This window comes from Calonectris borealis, chromosome 7, assembly GCF_964195595.1.
Source record: "Calonectris borealis chromosome 7, bCalBor7.hap1.2, whole genome shotgun sequence".
NCBI lineage: Eukaryota > Metazoa > Chordata > Aves > Procellariiformes > Procellariidae > Calonectris > Calonectris borealis.
The window spans coordinates 13,467,522-13,492,958 of record NC_134318.1 but is presented as its reverse complement, the minus strand read 5'-3'; the positions used below and the strand labels follow the sequence as shown (position 1 = coordinate 13,492,958).

General features: G+C 35.7%; 1 protein-coding gene across 1 annotated transcript; it reads right to left on the bottom strand.

Moving 5' to 3' along the window:
• Positions 1-1,332: 1,332 nt before the first annotated feature.
• BMPR1A (bone morphogenetic protein receptor type 1A) lies at positions 1,333-24,332 on the bottom strand. The gene is made up of 11 exons (XM_075154310.1): positions 24,124-24,332; positions 13,880-14,042; positions 11,730-11,832; positions 10,097-10,196; positions 8,845-8,944; positions 7,787-7,931; positions 6,840-7,032; positions 6,157-6,454; positions 5,185-5,360; positions 4,306-4,436; positions 1,333-3,204 (listed from the first exon to the last, which is right to left on the bottom strand). The coding sequence occupies exons 1-11, from the start codon at positions 24,188-24,190 to the stop codon at positions 3,079-3,081; spliced, it is 1,602 nt and encodes a 533-aa protein (XP_075010411.1). The 5' UTR covers positions 24,191-24,332; the 3' UTR covers positions 1,333-3,078.
• Positions 24,333-25,437: the final 1,105 nt, after the last annotated feature.

The window sequence follows — 25,437 nt, the reverse complement described above, 5'->3', positions numbered from 1 at the left end:
AACCACATCCTTTAGCGATAACATTTTTTGGAATATCAGGGAATCAAGGAGTGCTAAAGATCTAGCAGCTCCTTTTCAGGACAATGACAACTGCATATGCATGACACGTTTCAGTATGAACCTAGTAACTGAAGTGCTGAAAAATTAAGGTTAAGCTTAAGGCGAAAAGATTTTTTTTCCTCTCAAAGGTTATCTTTGCAGCAGTCAGTTCACTACTTCTGTGTTAAAGTGAATGTATAAATCAATTCAGGTATTAAGATGTCTATCAAAGATCACCATCCTATTGCCTTGCAAATGCCTAAACAATGGAGGAAAAAATAAGTGAATAATTAAAAACTATTGAAATTCACACTTCCAGCAATGGCTTCCTGAAGACTTGGGAAAAATGAATTAAAAAATTCACAAAACAAGTTTAGAGCTAATAATGCTGTAGCAATTTCGAAAAGAAATAAAAAAATATTCTAAATAGGAATGGGTTAATTTAAATAGACCTCCATGCTCTGAAAGTTTAAGCTAGCAGGGTACCTACATAAACATTTTTCCTTCTTATTGATAAAAATCCTAGCGAAGGGAAAAAAAAAAAGCTTATCCCTTACTTTTTTTGGCTCATACCAAATATTTTCCAACTACCTGTGCAAAAATTATGCGCAAAGACATGATTAACAATTTCAAACTCATCATATATTTCTTGGCAATGGACGGAGAAATGTTCTTTTAAAAAGCCCTTTATCATGAGGATTGTGGCACAATATCATATATCTCTTGCTGTTTTCAAATAAGTTAAAATCATAGTTGACACACCTATGAACTTTTCAGCCAGAATACATATTAATACTTAAAGGCATTACTGAACAAAAGTAATGACTTTATTTTTTTTAAAAAAAGAAATGTCCCTCGAAATAGCTAGTTCTCTATAAAATATGTAGAACTGTTAAATAAAGTCTGTACATCACAATAGAAAATAAAAATACTGCAATCTTTTGCCTGACCATTTACATTATGTGAACTACAGAATTAGAACAAAAAAAAATAACATGTTAGAAGATTGTAATTGTTCACAAATCACATTAGTTTTGCATTACATTGTTTTCTATCAGTTGTATTTTCAAGGGAAATTTAAACACATATCAAAACAATCTCCATGTACATATTTTAAGACAACAAATAATCTGGCATAAATCAATCTGAAGTTTTAACATTTTTTCATCAATTTTAATATTATTCCTAACTTTTTTCTTCAAATCTCGACTATGGCATATGTGTGTGTGTGTGTGCATGTATCTAATTGTACACATGTACCTAGGACTAGGTTTGTTTTTTTTTTTTTTTCCCCACTAAAGCACAAAACACACCATATAAATAACTTCCCTTTTTAAAGTTATCTAGAACAAGATTTACAGTACAAAGTTATAGGCACTTAAATTATCAAATAAGTTCAATGGTTCCAATACTGTGTGTTCATTCTTCTGATGATTCATGCATTTGAAGCTTCAACTTGAGTTATGGTACTATTTTCTAACTTCAAAGTAGAAGTGCCAAAGGAGTTACAAATCAGTAATTCTGCCTTATAGTAACCTCATGGAGGAGTTCTGATTTTTTAACCAACTTGCCTGGATCAGTGAAGAAAAGGAGGGAACTACAGTTTCCTGTGCATGCCAAATAGTTGGCACAATAGGACCAAATTTTGCAATTATGTTAACTTTATCTTCATGAATTATCTTTCAATGCCATTGCTCCCAAATGTGCCTAACTAGAACTTAAAACACCTACTGATTTACCTCGTCTCAAATCTTGAATTTTGTAACTGTCTCTAAGTGGCCCACAGACGTGGCCTCCTGCATCTACATCAGGGCAACCCAGCTCAATATCTTCTGCACGTTGTGAATCTTATTTTCAACAGTTCACATATTCAGTTCTCCTGGTCTTGACCTTTACTGTATTCTCTAATCTTCTGAGTGCCTGGCCTGCGCTTCCTGCCTTCCCTCTTTTGTGTCTGTAAATTAGACTTGTTCTCAAGCACTTCAAGACTTATCTTCTGCCTAGTTTTGTCAAATGATGAAAAAGCATGCTCCTACAGCTGACTGATTCCTTCCTGTATAGAAAAAAGTTCCGAGCATGACAGATACCTACCAGTAAGTCCCAATAAAGTAGAAAGGCAAAACACATTATCAATGGTCCTTCTGTTAAGATGTAAAGTATTCTACAGCAAAAATGCTGGTTGCATGTGGCATTGTGAAAAATGTGCCAAATTTCAGTCATCCAATTATGGAGCCCACTAGACTGTAAGTGAGATGATCAAGGCAGTCTATACCTCCAAGAGATTGTTTCAAGCTCTCTACAAAGTCAGGTAGGCATTCCTTAATTTATTAATGGTTCACATTTTTGCAGTTCTCCTTGTGACCAAGACAAGAATAGAAATAAAATTAAAACTGAAATTCTGGAAGATAACTTAATGGCAAGTAAATTCTGTAGCAAATCTCTGATTGTGGAGCCACAAAATGCATGGAGCCCTGACCATAAAACTTTGTTCATTTAAATGGTTTCTTATCTATTCCAAATGACAGCAAAATAATCTTGGCACACACATAAAGGCATAAGGAACTGTTAAACTGAGTAGTATCACAAACAGATTCATAACCTACAGGCTGTTTCACAAAAACGTGGTATGGATTGACTAGGTTTTATCAGGTAGAAGGCAAAAAAAAGCTTATATTCTCCATCTCTGTTGAATCCATATAGCTTGTTAGGCTTTCACAGAAAGCACTGTAATCTGAACATTCAATTCAGTACCCAGAGTTTTAGTGGAGACTCACTAAGTATGACTGAAGTCTCAATGCAGCTCAAACAAAAACAAAATGTGTATTTTATCAAGGCTGTCCATATACGTAGCATGTAGTGTATAGAGGCTCTCAGTATCACAGTCTATGAAGTACTGAAAGATTTGATTAGCAGCCTGTAGAAGTGTGCTGAGAAAATATACTGAATCTCAGTTATTTCCTCTTTCCACATAGGTCTCACCCATGTTTGAGTGAAAAGATCTAGGAGTCCAGCTTTGCTCTCCAATGTCAATTTACTATGTCAAATCTTTACATCTTGTGATTCCACCATCTTGGCAAGTGTCTTCTTGATCCTCAAGGCGGTGAGCCTTGAGGCAGGATTATGAGCCCAGCATTCAGACATTAATTTCAATATTGCTCTTAAACACTGTAAAATAAAAAACAAAGGAACAGTATTGTAACAACTGACAGACCTGAGAGGTGTATAATTTTGGTTCTCTGTCAAGCCCAAATTATAGAACTCTTAAGTCCAAATGTGCAACTTCTACATTTTCTGCAAAATTGCCGATAGAGAACTATGATAAACAGATCAAAAACCCAAAAAACAACCACCACGTCCCAACCCTTCTTTTTCCTCCCCTTCATTGCCTAGTATTACAGTAGCTGGAACTAACTGGTGTTTCTTTAGTTTCACAAAGATGCATTACCAGAACTTATCATTACAACTCAAGAACAGCGGTACAAAAATGGTATCAACAAGCAGAAAAATTCCATATATACAGCAGAAAAACTGTAGAGAACTTTTTCACTGAAAATGAAGATGTGACAAAAGTTCCTTCAGGAGTCAAAAAAAAAAAAAAGGAAAAAACTGGGAATTCCGAAAAGAAATCAAGAATTTGGGGAAGAAAGGATATGGCATATCTAGCTTGCTATGTGAAATAGTTACATCTTGTTTACTGCGTTCAAGCTGTGGCCCTTTAAAAACACACTTAAATTTAGTATTTAATATTTAGTATTTTAGTTACATCATGGCTTGCCCTGGGATGTACCAGTAAAAAAGACAAAAAAAAAAAAGGAAAAAAGAAAAAAAGAGGAAATCTACAAACACAAAGAAATCGCTTCATATTCGATGAAATACCTTATGTGACAAACCCATATGCTATATCCATTAAGACTAATAAAACCAATTAAAAACTCGTTTAAGTTTTAGCTCCAATCAAAACTCTGAAAAATATTGCACTATCTAAAAAGATGATCTCCGTTAGAGCAGTATTCATACACTTGGATGCTGCTTAAGGGTACCTTCCCCTTAGATCACTGAAAAGATACATAAAAATATGGTATTTTGAGTTGATTTCAAACATATCTTTCTCCTATTGTTGCTGTGAGGTTTTCAAAATATCAGAATGTTTGAATGTAGTCCTTATTTTACAATGTTTTAGTATTTATTAAACTCTGTTTAATAACTCAAAACACTGTTCCATATTAATGAACAAACTGAACTAATTTTTCCTTTCAGCATACTCACTTCATCACTATTCCATCTATTCGATACTACTGGGCGCAGGCGTTTGACACACACCACTTCTCTCATGTCCTCATAGGATGGATCATTTGGCACCATATCATAATATGGCAACTGATACTCTTCAACAATACCTGGAGATAATCATGAAAGATCAAGAACCATTAAAAAAAAAAAAAAACCACTATACATCTACTGTGAGATTTCCTTAGCCAGGAGCAAAAGTTAACTCAATTTTGGGCCAAGGCAAACCTGCACACTGTTATAATGTGATAAAAATAAAAAAATTTCACTATAACCACCAGACATTTACCAGAAAAACTCTAATATTATGAATAATTCCTTGTAGTTCCTTTGACTTTGATACTTAATGTAGAATTTGACATCTTCTAATCCACGATATGCTACAAAGAAACAGGGAGAAAGCATAAGATGGAAGAAGAGAATACAAGTAAAGATCTTTAGGGCCACAAAAGAAGAGTGAAAGAAAAGGAAGGAAGGGTCACAAAAATATGTGTAAGGAGAAAACTGAATGACATCAGAAATGCAAGAAAGTATAACAAAAGAATAACATCTTATCAATTACATTTTAAAAGTTTTATTAATAGCATCGGGGTGAAATACATCTGCATCCCACCATTTCTCCTAGACGAGGCACTCTGCTTTTTAGGCAAGGAAAAAAAGCCTGCAATGCTTAATTGTAACAATCAAAAACGTTTAGTTCAGTGATTTTCAAGCTGTACTCTGGACAGACTGTTACTACTGCTTTTAAAGAATGCAAGCCTGTTGATATAGCAGGCTTGTTATATTATTTCCTGGAGAAGTACTGTTAAAGTGAGACAAGGGCCTGGTAGATTTTGTACAGAGTATTTAAAAGTTTACCTCCTGTGACACAGCGCCGAGCCATTTCCCAAATAATCAGCCCAAAACTGTAGATGTCAGCCATGATGTACGGTTGGAAATGGTTTTTATTCAGGCTTTCATCTAGGACCTCGGGAGCCATGTAACGTTTTGTTCCCACTCTAGTATTCAAGGGAACATCAACTTCGTTTGTGTCACTATATGAAAATATTAGGAAGTTAGTGAATTGTGGACTAGTACAAGACATGGTATGAAATCCTGTATGATGCAATCACTACACTGCAAAGGTCCCATTTACAAATTAAATTCCTTACTTCCCTCTCAATACTACACTTACAATACATTGTACCTCCCTGAAAAAGATTATCTAGAAAAATGATAGTGAGTATGGAAGTTGACAGTTTACTACTTCTTTTGCAAGACATTGAAAACACACATGAAAAAACTGAATTAAAAACTACTATAAAGATGAGTATATTTGGTAACAACTCAGAAAATTATTTGCAAAGGCTTATGCTTTCTTTCAGGCTCTATTGTAGCAAAAAACAATTCTCTGGTTTCATTGATCTTAAAAAAAAAGAAAGAAAAAGTATTCAATAATACTATTATAGTATTACTTTTTCAATTAAATTTCAACTCCCTTTACACTGTTCAAGTTTTCTATGAGATAATTTGTAATGAAACTAGATGATAGCAATTACTATGAAAGGCCAGTTTTGAATAACAAATGAATTAGTCTCCTCTTCCTTTCCTCTACAAAACTACTTTTATTTTCCACCAGAAGAGTCTTTTCATTGTTCTCTTAACAACCTATTTTCATCTTGATGCTTACCAGCATTCAAAGGAAGAACAGCATTTCACTCTCAAAACTGAAAAAAACTGAAAGCATGCAACCAAATGACTCCAACTTCCTTTTAAATTGGACATCTGGCACATTAAAAAAAAGAAAAATTATATAAAAGTTTTCCCATTACATAGGCTTTGTTCATCTACCTGTTAAACTTGACCGCAAGACCCAAGTCAGCAATGCAGCAGGTTCCATTTTTCTTTATCAAGATGTTTTTACTCTTCAGGTCTCTGTGTGCAATAGCAGGCTTGCCTTGTGTCCCATAAATTTCTGTGTGTAGATGGCACAGACCACATGCAGCAGAATACGCCAGTTTGAGGAGAGCCCTGTTGTCTAGTGTAGTGCATTTCAGAAAATCATACAATGATCCATTTTCATGATAATCTGTAATCAAGTAAAGCTGTGTCCAGGAGCCAGTGCCTTTAATATCTGCAGCTATGAAACCTATGAAATATAGAAACAAAGTTACAATGTATTTGTACATACATTTTTATGCAACAGATTTAGTAAGAATTCCTAAAGCTATATTGTCTTGGACTGCATCAAAAGCTACCTGTTCCCCTTTTGAAAACTAATAATGTAAAAGCTCAGACTTCAGCTATACATGAGGTTACCATTCTAGTCTTCCCGCAAAGAGATTGCAGACACGTTTCCAACCAAGAGCAGCAAGCTTCTACCCTTTTAATAACCTTTTATTAGCATACATTAAGGGACACACATCTGGTTATTCCATAGAAGCCGCCATATACCCCTCAAGCCACTCACTAAGAACTCCTCCTTCACCCTCACAGAAGCCCGGTAGTAGCCAAACAATGTACTGCTTCCTTACCAAGGATGTTTTCATGACGCATTAAAACAGTTTGGTAAATCTCTGTTTCTCGGAACCAACTGGCTTCTTCTGTGGTGAAAAACACTTTCACCGCGACTTTTTCACCCCTCCATTTCCCCATCCACACTTCACCATATCGTCCTTTTCCAACCTGCCTCACCATCTGAATTTGTTTGGCAATAGTGCGCTGAACCTAGGTGGAAAAAAAAAATTAAAAAGAAGAAAAAAGGAGGGGAAGGTGCAGGAGGGAAACCCAGCAATTAACCAAAAGCACCTGGACAAGCTGTTTCTCAAGCTTGGATTGCTCTGAATTTTGATCCCATTGTAAAATTTGTTCTATATTATTTTCCACTATTCCCATTTCAAACTCATTATTGCTGCCTCCAAGGAAGAATTGTATAACAAACCCCAAAAATTTAAATCTGCTGAACTTCTTATTTAATTCAGATGCATTCTCTTGCACTCTATTTGTTTCTATTTTATACATAATTAGTCATCTGTCTCACTGGCAAATTTTTATGCAAGTATTATATAGGATGGTGAATCAAAAATTATGAACAACTATCAGCCAATAAAAAGCAAATCTATTTTATCGGAAGTGGACACTGAGAAAAAAAAAATCTTTGAGTTCACTCAATTCGATACTTGTATTATCTATTAATTGCATTTTTATCTTACGGTCTGTAGGCTCTAATTTTTCTTAAAATTTTGCTGATGCCAACAGATTTCCTAACATATAATCTAATTTTGCCCTTCATTTTAGTTAATTATGTGAAGATGGGCTTTCGTACATGTTTAGTTTGTACTGTATCTTTCACAGTAATTGCATATTAAATAATTAACACACTGTATGGATAAACTGCTTTGTTCTAGACATTAGGTACAAACCAAACTTTGTATTTGATGGAGAGAAGTTCAGTGAAGAAAAATTTCAGTTTATGATTTACCAACAATGGTAGTCCTGATCCACTCCCAGAACTCTGTGACTGGTCAATAAGATCTTTTAACGACTCCCCAGCTGGAATAAATGCTTCATCTTGTTCCAGGTCACGATTATAACAGTGCCTCTTTGCCATCGACTTACAGTAATGCCTGTAAAAATAACGAGAAGTTAAGCTGAACTCCAAAACACTCTTCAAAATATGTAGTAAATTGAGCTAGGAAAAAAGCTATTTAAATGCGTAAGTGTTCTTAAAAGAAAAAAAGTAATCAGATTTACTGTACCATTTTTTCAGAAATGTAACTTACATAGTTTTTTAATATTAAGAAGTTGTTGTAATGCACGTAGAGGCACGTCAGTTTATTATGAGTCAGGTGGAAAACCAGCATTTTTAATACTTAGCTCACAGCCAGTGTTACTAGTATAACACCGCTGGTTTTGGTTTAAACTAACAGACTGAATCTTGAACCATGGCAGATGAGGCTGACACATGCATATTTCTGCTGAAATTGCTAAAACAACGATCATTTCCTGCACAGGGCTGGAGCTGACAGAAGCAGGCATAGTCTCTTAAACCGCACCTACATGAATTGCCACAGCTCAGCTGGTCAATTATTTAGTTTTGAAACACAGCAGAAAAAGGAAAAGTTATAAAACACATCCTTGTCGCTTTAGGTTTGCAAAAGCACTTTACAAAGATAAATCTCAGCAGTAGATGCAATTTAACTATCAAAAGTGACTAAAGATCAAAAAACATAAAAAGCATTAAGATATTCCTGTTTACGGGATGCTATAGCATCAAAGTTATAGGTAGCTTAGGAAACTGTAAACACTTTGTAGGCAGAGGAAAGGATCAAATTCACTTAAATTCTATTCTGTGAACATTTCATTTTACCTAGCAATGCCAACTGCTATCCACAGAAATGTGAAATTAACTGTTTCACTTCCAATCTATTTTTGTCAGAAATACATACAATTAACTAAATACATTTACAAAATAACTGTTCTGTTCACACTCATTTGGGAAATTAAAAATGTTGCCAATAAAGAAGGCACTTTCCTTACTTGTAACAAAAGCAGCTAAATAAGATGATCATGACAATTATGCAGACTGCCATAGAAATCAACACTGCCATCCAACGAATGCTGCCATCAAAAAGTCCATCTGTTTTTAAAAAAAAAAAAAAGGCAAGTTTCCAAAGTCTATTAATTAAATACCTATTGTAAACAGTTTATTTAGGTATGATATTTTCAATATACTGTGTATATGAATGTGCACAAACTGAAACACAGGAGGTTTTGTCTGAACATCAGGAAATACTTCTTTACTGTGAGGGTGATCAAGCACTGGCACAGGTTGCCCAAGGAGGCTGTGGAGTCTCCCTCCTTGGAGTTATTCAAAAGCCATCTGGACATGGTCCTGTGTAACAGGCTCTACGTCGTCCTGCTTGAGTAGGGCGGGTTGGACCAGGTGATCTCCGGAGGTCCTGTCCAACCCTCAACCAGTCTGTGATTCTGTGACAGTATGTAGAACCACTTGCAAAAAGTCAGAAAGGAGCAAGATAGCTGATGCATATAACGTATCAGTTCATACGAAATTAGACAAAATTTATAGTGTTTTAGTATCAAAGTAAGTATTTACACCAGAAAAGCAGAGATAATTTCATTTGGATGACAACAAAAAAAAGGATTTAACTTGAAATTTTAACTTGGTTTTGGTTGACTCTCGTTAGTTTGTTCTTAGAAATACAAATGAAGGATTTACAGCAGTAAGATTCCAAGAAGGTATTAAGCAACAGTTAAACCAGTACGACTTGTCTAGCAAACAATGAGTAAGCGCATGAAAATATAAACTATTTTCACTGGGAACAACAGAAAGAAGAGAATGAATTTACAGCAGATAACAGTTAACAATCATCAGAATACTTTTTTTAAGATACATTCATCATGGCAAAAGCACAGCAGAGAATAAGAAAACCATTTTAAAAAGACAAGAGAACAGGCTGCGGAAACAGAACAAAACCAGATCAAAAGATCATGTGCAGATCAAGCAATATAAGCAAACTGAGTAAGAGAATAAAAATACCATGAGTGACCGATGGAGGAAAAGATTAACTTGGAAGTGGCAGAAAAGGAAAACTGGAAATCGAGTATGAAGTGTAGTACAGAGCTTCATATCAGAATTACTTTGTAAGGAAAAACCAGATCTGTGCAATACTGTAATTACATTTTCTCCTTATTTTTATCTGTTGATCAGGAAGAACAGAATCCTCATAGCATTTATTAGTAGCAGTGTGAACATCTGGGAGCTGTTTACCTGTACTATCAAGCGGTGGTAACGTTGGTTGTAAATCCTGATTGCAGAAATCAGTCCGACAGCACTCAATTGTTCGACGTAACTGTGCTTTAGGCGAGTCCTGTTGAAGGAGAATTGAATGAACGTTCAGATTTTGAAGTGATCAGCTAGGACGGGGACAGGTGATGCTACTGATACAACACAGCACAGATAAAAGTTTAAGCTATTTTATTTAAAAAAACAGTTCAACCTCACCATTTAATGTATAAGACAACTTCACAGTGGCAGACAAGCATCATCTAATCACTTTGGGTGCATACGTTCTATGTTCACGTTTTTTTATTTTTCATGGAACTTTTTTACTTGGTGCACAGAAATAGATGGTTCCTACATAAGTTGCTATTTCATACATTGCAAAATGTTTAAGCTTGGTCAAAAGCAGTTAATGGTATGTTAAATAAATACTGCTCTTAAGACAAAAAAACCCAAATCCTTTAGAAGTTTTTCTCTTGCACTCATCACAGCAGCACTGTTTGCTTCAAAACCATCTTCAGAACACCATATAAAAGATGAAGGGGCAGGAAGATTGATCTGAAGGTAAGACACTAATATAAATACAAGAACAATTTCAAGTGGTCATCATGACACCTCAGGTCTGATTTGCAGTAACCCTAAACATTCACAGCTGTAACTGAAGTCAACATTGCTTCCAAAAAGCAGTGCTACTGACAGCTACATTATATAGAAACTCAAGCCCTAGAGATTTAAAACCGAGTATCCAAAACAGGAATAGCCTTTGGGGGGGGCGGGGGGGGTGGTCGTAGGGCGGGGGGAGCAACCCAGCTGGTGATTACCTCCGAAAGCTTTGTTTAATGTAAGCACTGTGACAAAAGAAAAAGCAAAATCCAGTCTGCCAAGGTACTATTCATTTGCCCAGATAGCGCTATATCCCTGTCTTCTAAACAAATCCTTGCTTTATTAACTGTGTTTTCAGTTCCAACTTTTGTAACAGATAAAGAAGTTTTAAAGGCAGCAGGCTGCTTAATTATACCTCTTTAAATCAAAAGCAAGTTATATTCAGGCAATTAACGACACATAACTCTTCTAAAAAGGAAAAAAGTTTAGGTCAGACAGGAAAACATACACATTTTATAAACTGTGTGTACATGTTCATGAAACTTTAAGGGAGTTCTTGTGTAATCTGTGAAGACAACTCCTTATGATGATGCTGTTCTGTCAAATGAACTGAAGAAAACAAGAAATTCCAAATTAAAACAATCAAGCAATTCTGCATTAAAACATAAACTACTCAGATCAATTAGGTTGACTGTAAAGTTGTCTCTTCAACTGAGGAAACAGCTGACAGAAGTAAAAGGTCGATGTCCTCTGTTCATTTTGTCAGTGGCTTACAGATACTTGCAGAGAATTCCAGCAAGTTAGGATTCTATTCCAATCTTTGCTCAAACACCGTTAAGCGTCCTTTCTGTCACTACTCGCCCATGATTGTTCAAGTCCCATTCTCCTCAGTGGTAAATGGCAACATGTAAAATTCTGTGACTGCAGTTGTAAACTACAGAGATTTAAACTGCTTACACAGTTTCCCTACATAACCTCCACAGAGATCTTACATTTTAATGATATCTCATTTTTTTACCTTGCACTGGAAGTCTGAACCTTCATACTTCATGCAGCCAGAAGCAAGTGTGGGTTCTCCATGTTCATCTTCCTCAATAATAGCAAAGCAATGCCCGTTAGTTCTGGAATAAACACATCAATTGTGCTTTACCAGCATGTTTGTTGTTTAATAGGCAGCATTAATTGACCACAAACCCATTAAGAATACTAGCATGGCAAAATCTAGAAAAATTCTTCTTTAACACAGTGGTTACCATACAGTTTGAGAACAAAAGACCCCCACAGTATTTTCAAATAGAATACTGTAGGGATGTTTTCTCCCAAATATTCTCTCTTCTACTTCCCCACTCCCCTTTTCAAGATTGCTCATATCCAATTACACACATGCATTTGTTCAGAAACATTTGAGAGCATGGAAGAGCGGAGATCTGACTTTTTAGTCAGATCAATTAGGTTGACTATAAAGTTGTCTCTTCAACTGAGGAAACGGCTGACAGAAGTAAAAGGTTGATGTCCTTGGTTCATTTTGTCAGTGACTTACAGAGAACTCCAACAACAACATCTGACTTTTTAGTCAGATCTGTAATCAGACTTACTGACTACAATTTTACAGGTTAAAAAAAAAAAATTCACTTGTGTCTGTTCTTGAAACGGCAATGATAAACTCTGGAAGAGAAGTCCCAGTATGTGAAAGATGGCTATTTCAAGGCTCAGCTACACTTTTCCCACATAAGCTCTCTCAAATATTCAGCCTTTAGGGCAAAACAAACAAACCCACAAACCCACTTTCCGAAGTTGACAGTAATAAACAGATTACACTCTTTCCAAAAAAATGGCACTTCAATTCCCCATTATCTCTTTATACAAATACTTTGATTTCTATATTACATGAAAATGTCAACAATATTTGTAAGGAATCTCAAACCAATTTGCAATGGTAGGTATGTGCTTTCAATACCTGTAAAATTAAGATTTTATTAAGCAAATCAAAATTCATTCATTCCCTCAACACAGATACTATGGAAAAAAAAATCCAGAAATATTTTTGTTTGCCAAAAATTTTTTATTTAAATGAATGTAAAGAAATGCAGATTTGGGAAGCATAATGCCATAAAATACCCCGCACGTGAACACTGTATAAGTGTTATTAACTCTCTAACAGCTTTACTATCAGAATAATGATCTATATAGCCATTAGTTCAGAGGCAAAAAATTAATAAGGCCTATATTGACTGCATACACTAGAGGGCGATAAAAAACTAAAAATAAATGCCAAAGGAATTTAAAGACAAAATACTGGATCATAACTGAACATTTTCTAGGTGCAAAACTATGTTTGTAAAATATTACCCATGTTTACATTTAAAAAGATAGTAGTGTTTATTCCACCTCCTTGGGTTCCACAAAAACTGCTTTATCTGCCAAGTGACAGCTTTAGAGAGGCTTAATATTATATGTTAAAGTGAAGGCAGTAGAAATAATGTTTTCTATTATGTATCTTTATATTAATTCTTAAGGAAGAAAACAGAAGGGCCTTAAACATGGAACAGTAAATGAAGAGAAAAAGGTTAAAACAGGGACATTTCATAACATGAAAAAAACATCTTAAGGAAGCACATAATCAGTGCATGAGTCTGTTAGGATTCTTATGTCTATCAAAGCTAAAACTACCCTCCTGTCCCTGTATGTTCAGAGGCTTTTCTTTTTTTCCCCCCTGCCTTTCCCTCATACTCTACAACTAACAAACATGTAACAAGAAGAATTCTCATAAATGGCTATGTTGCTAACATTACCTTTTGACTACTAGGTGAAGAAATATTAGACTAAACAACCAGGTAGTCATATCGGAAGGTTTAGTTTTGGGTCATTTAATGCTCACCCAGTTATAAAATGCTACAGGTTACTTAAAACCTCAGTCCTTCAAAGCAGTTGCTGGGGGCAAAATGACTGGTTGCAAATGGTTCTAAAGTATGGTGAAAGCAGTATCATTTACATACAGATGACCGTGGGTTTTAGTGCTCAGCTCTCCACAGAACCAGCGAGTTTCTAATCAATTATGGTCAAATCACCTGACAGAACCTCAAACAGCACGCTAGAGATAGTTTGCGCTCTCACAAGCAAAAACGAGCCTCTTCAAAGAGCCTCTTCTATCCTGTACGCAATACTTACATGCATGTGTTATTAATAGCATCATCTGGACAATGTCCTGAGCAGTAGCACTTAAGAAAAGGCAAAGTGTCCTCTGGAGCAAGTGTTACTCCATTTGCTTGTTTCTTTTGGTCAGGATTTGTCTTCATTCCTGTGCCATGAAGCATGCTGTCTAGATTTTGACCTGGAGATTTAAAAAAACCCGAAGAAAATATTTTTGCATCTCTCTGATAACTGTTCAAGAGCTTTACAGGCAAGACACAACAATAGAAAAATTATATTAACAAATAATTGAATTAGACAAGACACAAGAACCTCCTCTCCTAAGATTATGGCAGAAATTTGAGTTAATAGTTTTATTCTAGAAATACCTAGCTCAAATATTTTGTATCTTAACAGCATATCTTCCAACCATAATCAATATAAACAGAAAGAGGATATTTTCCCTTTTTGAGGTGGAGCAGAAAGGTAGTGATGTAACCAGTAAGAATTTTCTAAAGAAAGGCTTTCTCATTCATGTGTTTGGAAAACCAAAAAGCTGACCGCTTGATAACCACAACAGTATAATTTTATGCATGACTGAACATCCTTAATATGCAATTTTCTAATTTTCTGAACTGAAGTAATTTTTTATGGATTCACAGTCTCATAGAAGAGCAGTAATAACTCCAAAATCTCTTGGGTTTTTTGATCTCTGTATGCATTACTTCAAAATAGAGCTAAAGTAAATCTTGTTTGCAAATTAAATTTCAGTAAATGACACGAACATCCACACAAACAAGCTTTCAGAGAATAAAAATAGGACTAAATTACATTCCAAGTAGCCCTCAATTTCTCAACAGGAGGAGAGTTGAGCATCATTTGTTCTAGTTCATATTACTAAAGTGCTTTTGTCAATGTAGGCATTCAGAAGAAAAATTCCACCTGTTTTCTTCTTAGCGAAGAACATCCAGAAAAAAAATTTAGGAACTTTATCTGCCTCATTTGGAATATGCTTTGCGACCACTATATGAGATGAGAACATCTTAAGCACGCATAATTTTACCAAAAGAAAATATCTTTCTGTCCATCACCTAACAGTATTCTTGGCTCTAAGTCCTCAAGGTGTGAGCCCAGTTGTGAATAGACTATCACCTGCACTGACACAATTTACAGCAAGTCTCTGTGGGAGGCTCAGTGCAAGATAAGAGAACAGCCAGTTAGGACCGACAGAAGCTTTTACAAATTCAGTTATAATTAAAAAAGTGGAGGTACCTCAGTACTTCTCAAAAAGATTTTAGTCACAATAAAAATTTCAATTTATCTAAGAATAAAAAAAATATTTTGACCAGGAAACGCTCAGTCTCCTCTACCAGATTCTTCTGGCTTCCTGTCAAACCCACCAAACACTAGCTGTAGAGCAGCAAGAACATTACTCTCACGTTGTACCTTGCTTGAAAGACGTGCAGAAAAACTTAATTAAAACCCTGTGCAGATACCACCGTCTGTTGTAACATCCACTATATCATTTAGCCAAATGTGCGATTAAGTATTTGTGAAATTTGATCTTATTATTCTGAAAAAAAGCGGAGTTGCAGATTTCCTTATCTAATTAATACGGCACACCCAGTGCATTGTCCCGATTCAGCCATTTCCCTGAAAGTAAGGACACTGTGCCTTTTTCAGATACACTTAAGAGTATATCCTAAGAAAGTACAGCACCATTTACTTAAACCCTCAAATCACTTAGCCATGTTTTATTTGAAATGTAGTTCTCAAACAGTACTTCAGTAACGCCCGAGTTAAATACTCCTGATATGTACAGACTATTAACAAGAAGGTCCAGTGCTAGAATAACAGCATTTACCTGTGCAATAGGTATTTCCAATTTAACCAAAAGGAATTTTGCACATATGAAATAGCAGCTCCACCATCTGTCCTGTCTCTTCGTACAGTTTTCTTCCCAGCAAAAACTGAAAGCTCATTTTAGTGCTACAGATGTTACCTAACAGTCTGTATTCACATCTAAGAGATCCTTACCTGCTCAGAGAACAGGTAATTCTACTTAATATTTAAAGGAAAAGCCACTGCATATGTACAAATATTGTCTTTCCTTCTAATTTTGTTGAACTACTAAGGGATCTTCCCTAATTAATGTTATAAAAACCCCTTTATCTTCAGGGACATTCCACATGTTAAAAGTCTGAATACTTTATGATTTATGTCTCACAGTCACTCATCCATCTGCCTACCCTGAGCACTGAATGCAGCATTTTTTTAATTCATTAGAAGAGAAATCAAGGAACCCTTAAAGCATGGCTTCTCCCACCTCAGAAGAGAAAGAACAAACTTTTTACACAGGTCTCTAATCTTTTAAAGCAGTATTATCCTTTGTAACCTAACACTGAAGCATGACTACAGGTATACCAACTTTTTATACTAAAACTAAGATTAAATATGTTTTTCCTCTTAATTTATTATGATGGATTGTATAACAAGATTTATGAAGAATACATACTAAACAAAATCCAAAATAGCTAACTGTATTTTCAAAGAACCAGCATCTTTGTCTTTTTTATAGTTTATATGGCAAAGATTTTTACTCAAAGCAAAAACAGACTACAATTTCATTATGTTTGTAAAGTGAAAGAGAAACAATACTCCATGGTAGCCTGTTTTCATCTTACAGGTAATATCTGAATTGCACAAAGAATGGAAAAAGGAAAGAAAAAAAAAAAAATCACTTCACTCTTGCATTTTTACTTTCTAAGACAGTAAAGAGAACTCTTATTAAACAGGAGTTTAACTGAGTATCCAGGGAAGGAAAAAAAAAAGAAAATATTGAGATTGTTTGGGATCACTTCAGAAGAAAGCTTTTAATAGCCCCCATCTAGATATTAACCCTAACTGTATCCTTTACTGCAGTACTACAATTCATTCTCAGCATTTCGAGAAAGATTAGTGTCTATCTTAAAGATGCTAGGTATGGGGAAGGGAGTTGAATGTGGAAAATAACTTGGCTTCGATTCGCCTGAGATGTTAAGAGGGCAGATCAAGATCTGAATGGAGTCACAGTATGTTTCATTGCTGTTTTTCCTGGTTAATAGATACTGGGTAAATGAACAAAAGTGGATGAAGGATATGCCTAAATGACATCTTGCTTCAGGAACCACCTGACCTTCTTGCACCAGTGCTCTCATTATTCCCCACCCTCAGAGCTCCACCTCTCAAACATTCACACTGCTTTACCTTCCTTCTGGGAGCAGGACAGGGAAAGGGAGGATCATGTTTTAGGGATCTTGTGACACTACACTACTTGATGATGTAATTAATGGCTTCTTTTCCATGACACATGCAGTTGTCAGCTCTGCAGTGCAGCTAAGAAACACACATACACAAATCTTACATAACCTTCAAAGGTGTAAAAGCTATGCATTAATACATACAGCTTCAAAAGAAAAAAGTTTGCACTGAAATACAGTACCCAGGGATTTCAGGCACAGCAAAGCTCCTTTCGCTATTATTTCTTACCCTCTACCTGTAAACTGCACAGGGCTGGTAGGGCAAAATAATATACATTAGCAGCAAATAAACGTCACACGCCAAAGGACTTGTTCAAGATCCTGGACCAGTCTCAGCCTGTTTGTCGAGCCTTGAGAATGATAGCATCATACAACTTCAAATGTACAAACTGCTCCATAATGTTTATTTTACCATATTTCAAAACCTTACAACTTTCAATGAAATATCAGACTGAACATGAGCTGTAACATTCTCTTCTTCTCACCTAATCACAGCATAAGACAATAGAGAAATAAGCTGATGGGATTTCAAGTTCCAAATTCGTCATTTGCTCTGCCCCATCACAACATTGTCTCATACATACTGCATTAATTTTAAATTTCTAGAAGTGTGAACAACTGCTACAGATAAGAAGGCATTAAAATGGCTTTCTGTTTAAAATTAAACTTTTTTTAACACGAACGAACAACTCCTGCCAATGTATCATATCCAGCCCTTGACTGAAAATATAAATTATTCAAAGAACTACTTCTTCCAATCATAGAAAATAAGTTATACTATAAAATGTATTTTAAAGAAGAACAGTATATTAAAAATCCCACTATATTAGAAAAGCAAGTCTACTTGAAAGCATGGTTTCAAATACTAATATTAATATGATAATCTTTTAAAAGGTACTGTGTGTGACAGTGAAGTGTTATTAACCACTAAAAACTGAGCTAACTTGTTTGCAACTCAATGCCAGGATATACATATAATTTCATTAAGTCTTCTGAGCTAAGAAAAGATTTGTAAAACCCATAAAAAACCAGCTCTATTAAGAAATGCAGAGACAGAGAGCACTAAGTGAAAGAAGACAAATACAATAGCCAAATCATGCCTATAGTTTCTTACTTAACTGTATCCCCTCTACCTCCACAAATAAAGTTGCAATGCTAGAACTAGTAGCCTACAGCATTCAAGTTGTTCAATAGCTTTCCGAATTCATAAGGGTATAATTAATATAGATGTCCCACATAAAAACATTTTTATTCCAGAGTAAATTATCCTTAAAAGGGATTTATCCTAGCAGAACTACAGTACTTTCAGAATTTCCTTGTAGCTATTCTGATCCAAGCCTCTAAAACCCAATAAATCCAATATTTTAATAAAAGTAATCTTTGTCAGAAGACCACCTTTACCTGCCTTCCTGCTGATGCTAAAACTGTTCGCTGGGGCTAGCTGACGCTCGGGGCTTACCCACGCTGAGCTCTTTTCATAAAAGATGAAAGTTGTACCAAAGCTCTCTACGTTAGATAGGCCTTCCTTATGAAAAAGACATACCTTGAAATTTTTATGTGGTAGTTTTAAAGTACTTTTTCTTGCTTTACGATGCAGATACTGCAAAAACATCCACTCCAACAAGGACATTTCACCTTTCAGCCTATCGCAAGCCTTCATAATGATTTAACATGCACTGCTATGTGAATTAAACCTCGGTACAACTGACACAGCTTGAGTAAAATATTAGTACTTTTTCTTAAAACACAAAATAATTTAAAAATCAGAAAAAACAGTTTTATGAGTGCAAAGAAAATATCTTAAATGCTTCTATGAGCTCTGTGTCTGGCATTTTAACCATTATTCTCCCCATAGTGCTTTTTTATATATCAAGCCTGTGATCTCCGAAGATCAGGCATGTTAGAGGTAGCTCCATCTAGCAGAACTGGTTCCTAAAAATCACAGCATGTTCCCAGACTACTTGTTTAAAATCTCTCTCTACCACCCTCCAGCTCTCCCAGGAGCTACACCAGTGCTCAACACAGACAGTCAGTCCCTGCCCCCCTACCTTCCCAACCAGCAATCCCCAGCCTCTGCTCCCATTTCCCTTCCCCAAAAAAGTCACTTCTGAAGATGACTACTCTCCGCTTCTATGTATTCAATACAAAAGCCAGAGACAAGAAAATTTTACATGTATTTTATGTAAAAAAACAAAGTACACTGCATTCTAATTTAAATTAAATGGACTTTTAAAGAATAAAGTTACTTAAAACTAAATTTGAAATTATAATAAAGAAATATATAGTCTTTTAATAATCCATTAAAATAACTTTAATCAGACAAATATTTAACAATACATGTTTGCTGCTAATGTTTTAAAGATAGATGCTTGCGGAAATCACTGGTAAACAGAACTACGCTGTCCTCAAGCAATAGATCAGCTTCTGACAACTAAGTTCCTTCTGCAGATTTTAGAATATTTTCTTTATTTCAGATTAGTTTATATGTTTAAATTCAGTAACTATTTCACCTGAAATTCAGAAAGTGCATAAAAGTAAAAAAAAAAAAAGTAATATCCTTTTCTATATCAAATCTTTGAATAAAAGTAAGTATGACAGTGAAATAAAATCTCAACAGCTTTTTTTCAGTTCACTAACGGACAATGCCAACTTTAATAAAGTCTGTTTTAATATTGAATATTAACACTAATTGTTTTAAAATTTAACTTTTAATAAACCTCTCTTCATACATATTGAATGCTATTAATACATTTTTAGTCAACTGATTTACAAGGATTAAAATACTGGTCTTCTGTGGTGTCTCTGAAGAACACATATCTAACATTACATCATATAGTAAACTGTCAGTAATGAAGTACAAAATTTAGGAGACGTGTTTAAGTATAGTTCTTAAGTTTAAGTTCTTAAACTACTCTATCACACATATTGATTAGTTATGCTCATAAATGCATTACAAAAACAAAGAATGAACTCTACTCAGAAGTAAAGCTGTAAAAACCTGCACTAGTGGGAAGGCAAAAGCTTATTTACCCCAGTCCTCAATTGCCCTGAAGGTGATAAACTCTTGCCTTAGATGAGCAAAAGTAGGTGGATGAAGACGCAGAGCAAGTCACAGGTCTAAAGATATTGCAAAGACCTTCCACAGCCAGAAAGGAAATACAAAAATGTTTTTCTTGAAAAGGTTGCTATTAAATCTAGTCATCTGCTACCCAGGTTTATTTTTGATCATTTCTCAACATAAGTGAAAAAGTCTCATAAGCGATAAAGAAGATACAATCCAAAGGGTAACCACTGTGTCCCCCTGCTCTGTAGTACCGACCTGAGAAACAGCAGCTGTCCCCCAATAATTTCATGGAATTGCCTCTGTTTTCTACTGTTGTTACAAGAATATTTTCACATTAATCAACTCATGCAGCCACTTGCTTTTTAAAGTTACCTATTAAGGAATCTGGTGTGTATATATACATGCACGTATACAGACACACTTGCTATTATCATCCTCTCAGGTCTTGGTAAGCCCTGAGATTCCTACCATTTTGAAGAAGCCTCCAGAACAAGTGAGGGAGTAAACCATTAAGCTGGGTGCCAGGCACTGAAAGCACACATGCTGGGTGTTTCTACTTTCTCTGCTTTTCCCTCCTCTTCCTGTAAATCACACAAATCCTCTTCAATTCCTTACGTGTCTTGTCCACCTCTATTGATTCCTTTATGATGCGTTTTTGTAACATCCTGCATATGTTTTCCTCCTTGAAACTATTCTTTTCACTTTCCATTGCCACTTTTTAGACTTTTCACTTTGTATTTCCTCTTTCCTATAAAAATGTCAAATACTTGAGGACTATCAACTTTATTCTTTCCTCCCCCCCAAACACCACTCCTCCATGAATCTAGGGACAAGCAGAGAGACTTGACTGTTTCTCTACTCACCACCCTTAGAAACCAAGCATATTTCATATGTTTGAAGACAAGCCCTTAGGCAACTTGCATCAAAGAACCAACAACATTTCAGCAGGCTCAACTTTCCCATGGCTTTCAGAACTCGCTCAGTATTGATTTGAAAGTTAGAAATATTCCTAAGGCAAGGCAATTTCTTCTTTAGAAGCTGAAAAAAAGTTTTACAAGGTCTTTAAACTTAATCTAGCTATATTATTTATTAGAAGTTATTTATTGAAGCATTATTAATAAATGTGATCATGGAAGGAGTTAATGTAATTTAATTTTACGTCACTGTAAGACCTGTATATAATATATTATTTCTATTTGTATCTAGAGAGAAAAAACAATTGTTCCTTCAGTTGCTATTGACTTTGAGAAAAATACTGACTATTGCAAAGGGGTAACCATGATTTCAGTAAAAAGAACAAAGCCTATCACTTCCAACCTCTTCAAGGGAAGAAGCTGGTATCTTCTGCAAGAAGCAGCAGAACTGCTTGAACACTAGTAGAACAAGCTCCACTGCAAATCGCTATGCCTAAGAGTATTGTAGAGTGGAAGAGACCTCTAGAAGTCACCCGGTACTACCAGCTGGTCAAAGCAGGACCAACTTCTAAGTTAGACCAGGCTGTTCAAAGTCATTCTGGTCAAGTTTCGACTATCTCTAAGAATGGATATTGCACAACCTCTCCAGGCAGTCTGTTCTAATGCTTAACCACATTCACAGTGAAAATTTCTTTCCTAATTTCTCACCAAAATTTCTGTTTCTGTGATTTGTGCCTGTTACCAATCTAATCACCTTAGAGCTAACTGTAAATATTTGGAAATCTGTACTATAGACTTCAACTATACCCAAATGAGGCTATTTCTGTCTAAACAGATTGAGATATTTCTTGCCAATTAAAAATTATATGTCCACAACAGGAAGAGGGACTGGTCTCGAGAATTTCCCTCTCCCAACTTAACTAATGTAACGAGGACGAAAGAATCCTGGATTTATGTTTGTTTTATTGCTTTCAACCTTGAAATCTTTGCTGCAATGGCAAAGCTTCAAACCAAGACCCATGCTCTTTCCCGCTCCTGAAACACGTGTGTGCATGCCTACACACACACACACACACAGACACAGAGTGAATTAAGCCAAACATCAGTGCTTAAAGCACATACCTAGAAGTTAGGAGACGCTATTCTGAGCCCCCGCAGGCCAAAAAGATGAAAGCACTCAACTTGGCAATTATACAGGAACACTTGTCCGGTTTTGGAAGAAAAGTGTTTACAATTCTGTAGGCTGTACTCAATGATAAAGAAGCCTTCAGTGTGCTCATGGTAGCCTCCTGGACTGAACTACACAGGAAACTCGAAAGGAAGAATGGCAGTTTTAAATATCTTTAACAAACTGCAATTCTGCACAGATCCAGAGAGGGGACTTCTGTTCCATAAAAGCTTAGCTGTGAATGTGTGTGTGGGATGGTACTTGAAAGAGCTTAAAGATGATCCTCCTTGCACTGAGGCACTATTCATTTAATTTGAATCTTTGTGTAGTTGACAGCTCATCCCTGGTCAATTCCAGGTAAATATCTTCAGTGTCATTTATATTTACCACCTAATAAAGGTTTGGGTTATATTTAAGGGTACAGTCTTGTGCTTTAAGTGCTTCCCCCTACCCAGGTTAGAAGCTGCAGCAGGTCCCAAATACACCTTAGGACTTGGTTACAAGAGGATAAATACCAGCACATGGGAAAAAGCAGGATCAAGTGGCTTGGAAGGGGCAGGCCCATTACACATTTGATGCAAGTCTGCTCTTAAAATCAGTGTCAAGCTATCTATCAAGCATAGTCCCAATAGAGACAGCTCTGCTAAATCCTTTAATCTAATATTGCAGGTACACACCAGAAACAGAACATAAAGATTGTCATTTGGGTACTTACCAGCCTTCCTCCTCTCCCCATTTTAATGGGTTCATTGAATTGTTATTCTTGAAAGTAAATACCTCAAAGAATATCTCAAAATAAAATCAAGCACTAAGCAGTAATTGATATAAGTGTGAAAAGAGAATATAAACCCTTTTATATTCAAGGACTGAAATGGCAGTACCAAATCAGTCTTGTCTATTTCCCTCGAAACATACGGAAAGCTCTGTGTACTCAACTCAAACATGTGAGAGGTATGCTTGACGGACATGCAGAGCGCTACTGTTCATGTCCCAAACATGAGAACGTGATACCACTAACAGCTCAGATACCATTCTGCTATTCTGATTACAGAACCAGATCTGCCAGGTACAGTTGCTAAAAAGGAGTAAGGCAATAATAATAATAACATGGATTTTCCCACAAACTACTTATAATCTTTATACTTAAGCTTCAATTCCTGACAGAGCATAAGACAGTCACATTGGTCGGTTCCCAATACTTTTCTTTTTAATTCAACTCAGTTTGGCAGGGGAGTTAAAGTCCTAATGATAATTGGATCTCCAGAAGTTTTTGACAACTGGCGGCTGGAAAGACAACAGATGTACAAATGAGTATTTTCACTAACAGAAAACCAGGCTACTGTGAACATCATATAGCCTCACCTTGGCCCATTGAGTTGGCCTAACAAGTTTGTTTAGATTAGTTATGCCACACTATGTCTTGGCTGCTGGGAGCATCAGAAGGCATGGGGAACTGCACACTGCAATTTCCTCAGTGGGTCAACTTTAAAGGGATCAAAGATGCACACATACAGCAAACAAATTCAGAAAGTCAAACTGAAATTCTGCAGCTCATATAACTCGCTCCATAGCATACTATGCATTTCTGGTGTTGTCTCTATTTAAGCATTTGCTAAAATAGACCTAATCTATAATCTACACTACAACAACACTATGACCACTATAAAGTCTGTCTTTTTAAGGAAGTGTCTATATGGCATGTCAGGCAGATAAGCCACCTGCCTGCAAAAGAACAAAAAAAACCCCAAACCTAAAAAAACCCTACCCCAACCACTGGAATACACATATCTGAGTTAGAGACGAAAAATATAAACTTATTTCAACTAGTACATCTTTACCTTGAACATGGAGAATGATAAGCAGGTAGGCTCCAAGGAATCGCTCATAAACTCTCAGTCGAGTCATTGTTCACTTTTAATCCTTCCTGTGTAAGGGCAACTGGCCCTTCTGCTTGACAAATGTTAAGCTTAGTCTGTTCGGTGAAGCCTAATGCAAGATTTAGTGCTTAACTGCAAAGGTGATTTTGTAACTTTTCCAACTTCGTTTCCTGAAAGATACAGTAAAACAAAGTGTTAAGAATCTCCTTGCATTTCTGAAACAAGAAAAAACCCTCAAGATTTCCCATCACACTGATCATAACCACGCGGCTGCAAAAAATAATTAAAAATTCATATGTTTATTAACATTAACAACTGAAAATATTAGCCATATTTACTATCCAACTGAACAGCAGGGTTCTTCTGAAACATACATTTTTGGTAACAACCCACAGGAATGTTTTTACATTCCTATCAAAAAATACTATGTTAACTCACTAGTCACAACCATATATTTTAGACTCGCATACAGCTATCATAGATAATATTCAACAGATGAACACGTAAATCTGTTTGAAAACTATTTTCTTTACAGAAATTAAAATTCATTATTTTTCTTAAAAATGAAACTCAGTGGTGATTTCCCATAATATTGTGGGAAAAAAGCAACACCATGTTGAACCACCAGTTGAAAAATGCTTGCAGAGAAGCTTTATCACAATAAAAACCCAACCTCTCTGCTAGAGGAAAGGTACGTTTGTGTTAAAATAGTTAGTTTAGTTAACTAATTTACTTACAATGTTACTTTTGTCTTCTAGACTAGTACCACGTCTTTTTTTTTTAAAAAAAAAAAAGCACAATCTCATTTAACATTTGAATGAAGAAATTAATTTCTCACTCAGCATCAACTATATTCCAGTCCTTCCTGCAGACTACTATGTTATACAGTGTTTTCTGGAGAAAATAAAGTTAGCTCAGTTTACAACACAAATGAACATTTATTATTAAATCTCTGTTAACTCCAATTCAAAATCCTGATACCCTTCTGGATTTCCAAGTTTTGTGCAAATTAATCTCTCCTGAAAAATTATGCTACTATATGCACACGCCATTTGCTCCAAAAATAAAATATAATTCTACTCATCCAGTGGATGAACACATAGCTAAGACAGCCAAATTGAATAAGAAATTACTTTTTCAGACTGTAGTAGTTGTGGTCACGTTCTGCTTAACGAACTTTCTACAGCAATTCACAAGGGAAGCATAATTGGGCCTCAAAGGACTAAAAAGCAGCTCGAACACCTAAATAGTTAATCGCAACAAAAGCGACGTTGC

Coding starts and splice junctions, on each gene's coding strand:
- BMPR1A (XM_075154310.1), bottom strand. CDS start 24,190: ATGACTCGACTGAGAGTTTATGAGCGATTCCTTGGAGCCTACCTGCTT. Junction 14,043..24,123: donor TATCATTCTCCATGTTCAAG/GTAAAGATGTAC, acceptor TTAAATCTCCAG/GTCAAAATCTAGACAGCATG. Junction 6,455..6,839: donor GCGTCATGAAAACATCCTTG/GTAAGGAAGCAG, acceptor TATATTTCATAG/GTTTCATAGCTGCAGATATT.